The 10,000-nt window shown below is 39.7% G+C and overlaps 1 protein-coding gene across 2 annotated transcripts in view; it reads left to right on the top strand.

The window, feature by feature from the left end:
- Positions 1-6,622, top strand: part of LOC138867996 (calaxin-like) — a 35,922-nt gene extending 29,300 nt beyond the window's left edge. For both annotated transcript variants that reach the window (XM_070145442.1, XM_070145441.1), the window contains exons 4-6: positions 4,258-4,389; positions 5,343-5,467; positions 6,411-6,622. In XM_070145442.1, the coding sequence (XP_070001543.1) occupies positions 4,258-4,389; positions 5,343-5,467; positions 6,411-6,473 (320 nt within the window). In that variant the 3' untranslated portion in view covers positions 6,474-6,622. The remainder of the gene's footprint in view (positions 1-4,257; positions 4,390-5,342; positions 5,468-6,410) is intronic.
- The last annotated feature ends 3,378 nt before the right edge of the window (positions 6,623-10,000 follow it).

Genomic DNA, 10,000 nt, shown 5'->3' with positions numbered 1-10,000 from the left:
TTATGTATTTACTATCATTATTTTTTATTATTGTTTTATTTTATTATTATTATTATTATTATTATTATCTTTTGCCTGTCTTTCTTTCTGGGGCTGGACGAGAAGATCGACTGTGAGACCCCCTTTTGGCTTTTTGGCTTTCTTAGACTGCTCGTTTTCCGTTCTATTTATTTATTTGTTGTTATTATTATTATTTTATTTTATTTTATTTATTTATTTATTTATGATTTTTTATTTTTTTATTTTTATTTTTATTTTTTGCCTGTCCTCCTTTCTGGGGCTGGACGAGAAGATCGACTGTGAGACGCCCTTTTGGCTTTTTGGCTTTCTTAGACTGCTTGTTTTCCGTTCTATTTATTTATTTGTTATTATTATTATTTATTATTATTTATTTATTTATTTATTTATTTTCTTTGGGAGATTATTGCCTGTCTCTCTTTCTGGAAGAGAGACTGTGAGACCTCTTGGCTTTCTTAAATTGTTCGTTTTCCGTCCCTTCTATTTAGTTATTTATTTGTCTATTTACTTATTTATTTCATTAGGGGGGAGGGGTAATACTGGCTGTCTTTCTGGGGCTTTCCAGGACACTCGACGAGAAGATCGACTGTGAGACCCTTGGCAATCTTAAGGGGACTGTCTGTTTTTTTTTCGACGGTCCCCTTAAACTGCTCGTTTTCCGTCCCCCTCTAGTTTGTTTATTTATCTATTTATTATCATTGTTTTATTTATTTGCTTTATTTTATTTTCTGAGGGAGGAAGGGTGTCACTCGAGCGACTGTGAGACATTGGCTTTCTTTCTTATTTGTTGTTGTTGTGGTCTCATTTCAGTTTTTATTTTTTTATTTTTTGGCTTGCCTTTCTGGCTCTGGGTTTTTCTTTTTGTGGCTTTCCTTCGTTTGTGAGACCTCTTGCTCTTTTAGGCTTTTTTGTGTCTGTTTGGCTGTCTCTTTCATGTCTTTCTGGATCTGTGTGTCTTTCTCTTCGTTGCTTTTTCCTGACTGTGTATCTGTTCGCTTGCCTTTGTCGCTTTGATTATTTCTTTGTCTTTTTCGGTATGTATGCCTGTCTGTGTCTGTCTTTTGCTGTATATTTAACTGTCTGTGTCTGTTTTTCTCTCGGTACTTGTCTACGGCTGTCTTTCTCTCAATGGTGTCTGTCTATGTATGTGTCTTTGTTTAAGAGCTTCCCCCTGAAGCCTACCATAAGAGTGGCTTATAGTGGCTTATGTGGCTAATTGTGGGAATTCTCTCTCTCTGTCTCTTTGGGTTTTGTTCAAGAGTTTGGGTTTGTGTCTGTCTGTTCGCCTGTCTGTAATTGTCTGTCTATCTAGCAGCGACCTCGGGTGTATTCTGATGAGGACATTTGCTCTTTGTAGTTGTCTATGTCTGTCTATCAATGTCTATCTCTATATGGGTTTTGTGTTTCTGTTTCTCGTATTTTCTGGCGTTTTGGATATGTGTCTGGCTAGCTGTGTCTTTATCTGTCTATCCATTTCTCCCTTTATGTCTTTGGCTTTGGATGTGGGCTGTGAAACCTCTCTGTCTGACCTCTCCCACTGTCTGTTAATCTGTCTGTCTGTCTGTCTGTCCGGAAAGACACTGAGATTCGGCTCTGGTACACGGCCCAACGTATTGGTTAAATTAGAGCAACATTCCTCGGCGCTTGGCAAGTCTGGGTAGGTATCAAAGCGTGATTAGCAACATGGAATTCGACAGTGTGGACCGTCTTTTCTCATTTATTTCCTTCGTGGTTTTGGTGGGTCAAGAAAAAAAAAAAAAAATAGAATAAAAAGAATAAAAACATAAAACTTCTCACGCTTTTGGGACCAAACAAGGTGAGATAGGAAGGATGTCATTTTTTTAACGATAATTTATGGCAGTTTTAAAGTTAATAATATTAATAATGATAATAATAATGATAATAACGATAAGAATGATGATAATAATAATGACAACAATGATATTATTACGGATTCAATATAGAAACCGTAATAATAATGATGATAATGATAATAATAATATTGATAGCAATAATAATAGAAATTATAATAATGATGATGATAATAACAATGACAACAATAATAATAATAGTAATAATAATAATAATAACAACAGATAATAGTAATGATGGTAATATTGAAAATGAAAATTATGATAATAATGATAAGGATAATAATAATGATAATAATAGTAATGATATAGTAGTAATTATAATAATGAAAACAAATTATAGTGATGATAATGCTAACGATAACAATAATGATAATACAAATTACCAATATAAGCACAACTCGGCCGGGAAACACCTCACGTGAAGGAAAATACTGTTAATCCCAGGGACACGCCGGCCATTTTTTTTTTAGGGGGGGGGGGTTATCGCTGTTTCGTCGTATCTCCATTTCCCTTTGTGGCTTCTTTCTGTCTACTGTGCATTTTTATTCTGTCTTTCCTTTTGTCGGTATCTCTCTGTCGTTGGCTTTTTTGTGATGGCGTGTCCCGATGTCTGTTACTGTTCGTCTGTCTGTCTGTTTGTCTGTCTGTCTGTCTGTAGAGCCCGGATTCCACTGAGATCTGACCCAAGTTCGGGATTATTGCTGTTTTGACCTGGCTTAGGGGCGGTGTTAGGGAATTTGGGGAGGTTAACACAATAGAGTGTATTTTTCTAAGAGGTTATTTTCAACGGGGGTGTATTGGCTGTGAATTTTATGAGGTTTGTTGATTGTCATGTATATATATGTATAAGTGTGTGTGTGTATGTGTGTGTGTGTGAGTGTGTGTGTGTGTGTGTGTGCGTGTGTGTGTGTGTGTATGTATGTGCGTGTACATAAATATATATATTTGCTTGTTTTTTGTTTATGTGTGTTTGTGTGTGTGTGTGTGTGTGTGTGTGTGTGTGTGTGTGTGTGTGTGTGTGTGTGTGTGTGTGTGTGTGTTTGTGTGTGTGTGTGTGTGTATGTGCGTGTACGTGTATGTGCGTGTACGTGTATCTGTATGTGTGTGTCTGTGTGTGTGTGTGTGTGCGTGTGTGTGTGCGTGTATCTGTATGTGTGTGTGTGTGTGTATGTGTGTGCAATGGAACCAAAGTGAGAAGCTGGGCGGGCACAGGTGGCTAGCTAGTCGAACCTGTTCTTTAATTAGTCCGTTTGTGTACACTTTACCTGTTCATTTGCCTTTTTTTTAGCAGTTATTCTGTTTCTTTCTGCTTCTCCACTTTTTCTCAATCTTTTTTTGTCTATCTATCCATTTGCTTATTCATGTTTTTATGAAACAAAATAAGTCAATTTCTTGTCTATTGATTATTTTTTACAATCATGAAATCCGGTCATTATTTATATTCTGAAGTCAATGCACATATAATATACATAAACAGGCATGCAAGACACACACAAGAACAAAGAAATAAACAAGGATACGTATACGCCTCTACAGCCACACATTTTTTCATTCATATATTTCTCCCTTCTCTTCCCCCCTCCCCCTACCCCTCTCCACCTCTCTTCTCCTTCCCCGCCCCCTCCTCTCTCCTTCTTCCCATCTCCCTCCTCTCTCCTTCCCCTCCCTCCCCTCCTCTCTCCTTCCCTTTACCCTCTCCCTCCTCTCTCCCTCCCCTTCCCTTCTCTCATCCCTTATTCATTTATATATTTATCCACTCGCTTTTTCCCCACCTCGCCTGCTTCCTATTCTCCCTTCATTTCCTCTCTCCCCTCTCTCCTCCCTTCTCTTTAACCCCCTCCTTTCCTTAACTTTTTTCCCCTCTCCCTTCTCTCCATTTCCCTTCCTCCTACCCACTTCCCCTTGCCCCTCCCATCCCCTCTCTCTTCTTCTCCCTATTCCCTCCCCCTTTCCCCTATCCCTTCCATCCCCTTCTCCCTTCCCCAACCTGTCCCATCCTCTTACCCCTTCATTTTCCCCATCCCCTTCCCCTTCTCCCTACCCTTTCTCTACTTCCCCATCCCCTTCCCCCAACACCCCTTTCCCTTTCTCCCTACCCCTTCCATACCTCACACATCCCCTCTCCCATCTCCCCATCCCCATCCCTTCATCAATACCCAACCCATCCCCATCCCCCTTTCCCCCATCCCTACCCCACCCATCCCCCCTTCCCCCATCCCTACCCCACCCATCCCCTCCCCCTACCCTACCCATCCCCATCCCCTATCCCCTCTCCCTTCTCCCCATCCCCCCATCCCCTCTCCCTTCTCCCCATCCCCCATTCCGTCTCAACTTACCCCTTCCTCTTCCCCCCCTCCCCCTCCAGACTGCTTCAGCGTGTTCGACCACAACAGCGACGGCTTTGTCTCCCGAGATGAGATGTTCCACCTCCTGAAGTCCGCTGTGGTGAACCTGCCGCCCGGGGAAGAGCTCGAGGAGGTGGTCAAGGATATGGTCGGTGAGTGTGGGCGTGAGGGGTGGGCGGGGGGGAAGAGGGGAGGGGATGGGTGGGAAGGGGGGAAGTGGGTGAGTGGGGGGGGGGAAGGGGGGGAAGGGGGGAGGGGGTGGGTGGGAAGGGGGGGGAGGGGGAAGGGGGGATGGGTGGAGGGAAGGGGGGTGAGTGAGAGGGGGAAGGAGGGGTGGGTGGAGGGAAGGGGTGAGGGTGGGTGGGAAGGGGGTGAGTGAGAGGGGGAAGGAGGGATGGGTGGGTGGGAGTGAGGGAAGGGGGTGAGTAAGAGGGGGAAGGGAAGAAGGAGAGGAACTCAAGGAGGTCGTCAAGGATGAGGGCGGTGAGTGTGGGCGTGGGTGGGAATGGAGGAAGGGGGTAGGAGGGAAGGGGGGTAAATGGGTGTGCGGAGCGTTGCGAAGGGGCTGAGTGAGAGGGGGAAGAAGGGGTGGGTGGTGTATGTCGGAGGGACGGGGGAGGAGGGTGGGTGAGGGGGGGGGGGGGAGGGTTAGCGGTAAGGAGGGGGAGTGAGTATAGGCGTGAAAGGGTATTTGTTGGCGGAAGGAAAGCTGGATTAATAATAATAATATTGATAATAAAAAAATATCATTGCTATTAATATTATGTTTTTGGTAATGCTGGTTAGTTTGTTTGTTATTTACCAGAGGTGTGTCTTAGCCTAATTAAGATGCCATTGAATTTAGGAAATATTTAAGATTATTGCGTATCATCTCATCCTCACCCCTTACCATCACCCCTCACCCCCACCCTTCACCCCTAACACCCTCACACCCTACCTCCACCCCTCACCCTTCACCCCATTCCATACTTCACCCTTCACCCTTCACCCCCCACCCCTCACCCCTCACCCTCCACCCCCACCCCCACCCCACCACCTCACACCCCCACCCCACCCCACCCCTCACACCCCACCCCACCCCCTCACCCCTCACCCCCACCCACAGATATGGTGATGCGCCGCTTGGACTCGGACCACGACGGCCGCGTTGGCTTCGAGGACTACGCCACGGCCGTCACCGCTGAGCCACTGCTTCTCGAGGTCTTCGGGCCTGTGCTCCCGGATAACCAGGTGAGTGGGGGGAGGGTGGGGAGGGGTGAGGGGAAGGGTGGGGTGGAGAGGGGCAGGGGGGGTGGGGAAGGGGAGGGGGAAGGGGAGGGGTGGGGAAGGGGGTGAGAGGGGGGTGGGGAGGGGAAGGATGGGTTGGGGAGGGGTGGGGGTGGAGGGGGAGGGGTGGGGAAGGATGGGTTGGGGAGGGGTGGGGAGGAGGGGTGGGAGGGGGAGGGGAAGGGGTGTGGGGTGGGGAGGGAAAGGGATGGGAAGGGCAGGGTGAGGGGAAGGGGAGGGGGAGGAGGTGTGGGAAGGGAAGGGGTTGGATGTGTGTGTGTGTGTGTAGATTCATGGATACACACACACACACACATACACACACACATACATATATATGTGTTTGTTTGTTTGTTTGTGTTCGTGTATGTGTGCATATGTACGTGTGTATGTGTGTGTGTGTTTGTGTGTGTAAATTACAGGGAATATGTAAAACTCGGGATTGCACGTAAACCCAGAAATAATCAGGGATTTTATCTAATCGGTCACAGCAATTACATGAAATCCCCGATTACTTCAGGTTTCCCGTGTAATCCATAGTTTTACATATTTCCTGTAACACACACACACACACACACACACACACACACACACACACACACACACACACACACACACACACACACACACACACACACGCACGCACGCACACACACGCACGCACACACACACACACACACACACACACACACACACACACACACGCACACACACACACACACACACACACACAAACACACACATGTATACATAAACATATACAAATACGTGTGTATTTGTACGTGCGCGCGTGTGTACTTATGTGTATATTTATGTATCCTTGTATGCATGGATTTGGAAGATTATATTATGTGTATGTGAAATTTTTTTCAGAAATGATTTCACACATTTTTCTTTCTTTTTTCAGGAGAAAGAAGCATTTCTGAACACTTTCTTGGACAAATATGGCCTTCGCTCTCAGCAGATGTGAGCGAACGATTCTGAAAAATATCTGATCAGTTACATATCTTTATGAATGAATAAAACAAAGGAATGGTAATAATAATATTGAAAAAAATTGTTTCATGTCATTCACGTAGCGATCACGGAATGAACTGTAAAAACGACATATTTAGAATTAAACACAAAGATAAATGCATATATAAAAAAAACAAAATAAATATTATATAACATGATATATATAGCCAGTGATTTTAGAAAAGGAAAATAAGATTGTATATGAACTTCCATTACAATTAACAACTTTATCACTATTATCACCACTATTATTGCTACCACTGTTAATCGTAATGTGATGATTGTTACTCTGAATTACCACTAAAAATATTATTATTCATAAAATAGTAATATGTACTGTAATTTTCTTTATGACCTTCATTATGAACTTAATTACCTGCGTTTTATAATATTTCAATAATATTTATTCACTCCTTTATCATTTTTGTTCTAGACTTAATTCATACAGGATTCTTTTCATATTTTCCTCATAATGTACTGTTGGGATTATCATAATCTTTTCATAATTTCTTTGTTAGTGTTATTATCATTATTACTAGTATTAGCATTGGTATTCATACTATCATTATTATTATTTTTGTCATCATCATCTTCATTACTGTTTTTATTATTATTGTTATAAACATCATTATCATTATTCTTGTTGTTGTAGCTGCAATCATTTTTACTATTGTTATCATTATCTTTATAATTTTCATCAGTATATATTATCTTTACCATTATTCTTGCTATTACCATTGTCATTATCGTTGTTATGAGTATAACTGTTATTATCATTATCTTTTTTATCCTCACTAATATTTTTTATTATTGTTATTGTTCATATTTCATCATTATCATCTTCATTATCACTGATGTCATAATTCTTAATAATTATCATTACCATCTTTAATATCATTACTATTATAATCATTATTATTGTTATTTTTATTCTCATTATTGTTATCATTACTATTAAAATTATCATTATCCTCAACATCAGCATCGTTATTATCAACAATATTAGTAGTATTATGGTTATTGTTATTATCATAATCATCATCATTATAATTCTCCTTTTTGTTATTATAGTCATTATCACTATTATTGTAATTTCTATTAACATCATTATCATCTGCATTCTCGTTATCCTTATCCATATTATTCTTGTCGTCATCAGTATATTAATATCATGATTATTATAATATATTTTTTTCAAAATGCCACTGGACATGGTTAGTCCAATAAAAACATTTTTGGAATTTGTTCTGTTAGCATGACCCAAGGACAAAAAAGAAAGAAAAAAATGTATTTCATTAGACATAAACTTTTTCCAACTTAAAAAATAAAGGCTCCGATTTTTGCTCTGTCAGTTTTGAAAATATTTTATATACTCTGAAGCAAATTATTTTATTCAAATTTACTGCAGAAAAAAGAGATCCCACATTTTTTTTTCTTTTTTTTTTTTTGGTTGTGAAAGAAAACTCGACTTTTTAAGACAATTTTTTTTATTGACAGGAAAAACATACAAAAATTCCTTCATTCGCACGTGACTTCAAACAAAAACGTTCACACACAAGCACAGACATGCAGACACGCACACACACACATAACCAAGAATTGACCGGATCATACAACACACCTAAAAATTGCACTACATTTTATACAAATAAAATACTTATAAAATGCTGTGAGACGAAAACCCTATATGGAATATTTTATCTAAATATCATCCTTACTCTCTTTCTCTTTTCTTCTTCTACGAATAATCATAAAATACATAAAAAGCCTTACAAGCCTTACAACACAAGATGGAAAGCAAAATTCCATCTGATATCTGAATAAAAATTTTCGAGGTGTTCACATAAGTGGATTTTCACACCGATTCTTCCTTATCTACAAAAATCCCCCCCCCCAAAAAAAAAAAAAAAAACTAAAAAAAAAAAAAAAAAAAAAAAAAAAATCCAAAATTTTGTACACCTTTATTTGGACCTCGTAAAAAAAAAAGCTTTCCTGAGCTTCGGTGCGATGTTGGTTTAAAATGAAATGAAACAGATGTAAGAGCCACGTATAATATTTTTCACTGTAGTTCATTCTTTCGATCACCACCTTTCTGCATAATTTTGTTTGGAAAAGTTTAATCACAATTTCTCGTTTTCTCTTTCCTTTTTCAATAATTAGTATTTGAATTCCATCACATGATATATGTACATCTAATCTCTCATCTAATTTCTGGATAGATTTAAGTATAGAAAAAAACAACTTTATTACTGATTAGATAGACATTCCTATTATGCTTGGATTTTCCTAATTAAAATCTAGTCCACCAGGTATTCAACTTCAACGAAAAATAAAAACACATGTAGCTAACCAACCCACATGTATACTCTATCTCAAAGGCATTTTAATCAAAATCACACAGGACAAGTGATATCAAACCTGCCTTGGGTCATCCCTTCCCTATATTACATATACATTATATTTATATATATATAACATTGTGACGCATGTAAAGTGTGTATATATAGCTCCCGAAACCACATGTCAGAGAGTACATACGCACAGAGCCTGAGAGGGCCGAAGACAATGATATTCTGTACAATGTAATGTCCAGAAGCTTGTCTGGACAGTACGGTGTTGCATTGCAGTGCTATGCTCCCGGTTTGTCAGAATGGTGCGAGGTCCGAGCCAAAGAATATTCGCATACTTTGACGTGTAAATAAAGCATTTAATGCATATTTATCAGGCTAGACATGCAGATCAACCGGGCAAATAGATAGTTCAAATGTATATCTATCAGATATATAGACAGATATGCCTTTATTTCTGCATCTGTATTTATGAAAATTCATAAGGTCGGGCCTGGCACAATTTTAACAAACCGGCCGATGGACTCCTATAAGTACTTCTTGAAAAGTTTCCATTTTAAGGTTAGTGATACAGTTGTGAATATATATATATAAAAAAAGGGACATGGCGATTGACCAGGGAATTTTACACTGATGAAAACACTACCCATTTTCGTCAATCATTCAACCGTTAGTGTATGGATGGTTTCCAGTGTGAATTTTCACTACGCGTTTAAAAAGCTGTTTATATACAAACTCCTAAGACTGGATGCCTGAAGGAAACATGTCATCATTAGTCTACAGTACAATGAAGAAAGTTATTATTATTAGTTCCTATGATTCTCACACATACTGAAATGCATTAGCAAAAAGTGTCTAGTCAGTAAAAAAGTGCCTGAATCACATGTCAGCATGCATTATGACAATGAGAGGTCGACCAAGAAAGTCCAAGGGAAAATTGAAACGAAAAGAATAATATATTAATCAAAATCAAAATGAAAAAAAAAAACACTTTAGTTTCCTTAATCTACCTTTCTTCTATTTATATAGAACATACATAGATATATATATGTATATAAAATGGCAATGACAGGAATGTGATGCAATCATTGTTTCTTCTCAGTTTCCACCGTCGTTATCAAATCTTCACTTA

Source organism: Penaeus vannamei, chromosome 33, assembly GCF_042767895.1.
Source record: "Penaeus vannamei isolate JL-2024 chromosome 33, ASM4276789v1, whole genome shotgun sequence".
Lineage (NCBI taxonomy): Eukaryota > Metazoa > Arthropoda > Malacostraca > Decapoda > Penaeidae > Penaeus > Penaeus vannamei.
Note: the sequence above shows the minus strand (reverse complement) of the source record. Positions and strands in the feature narration are given on the sequence as shown.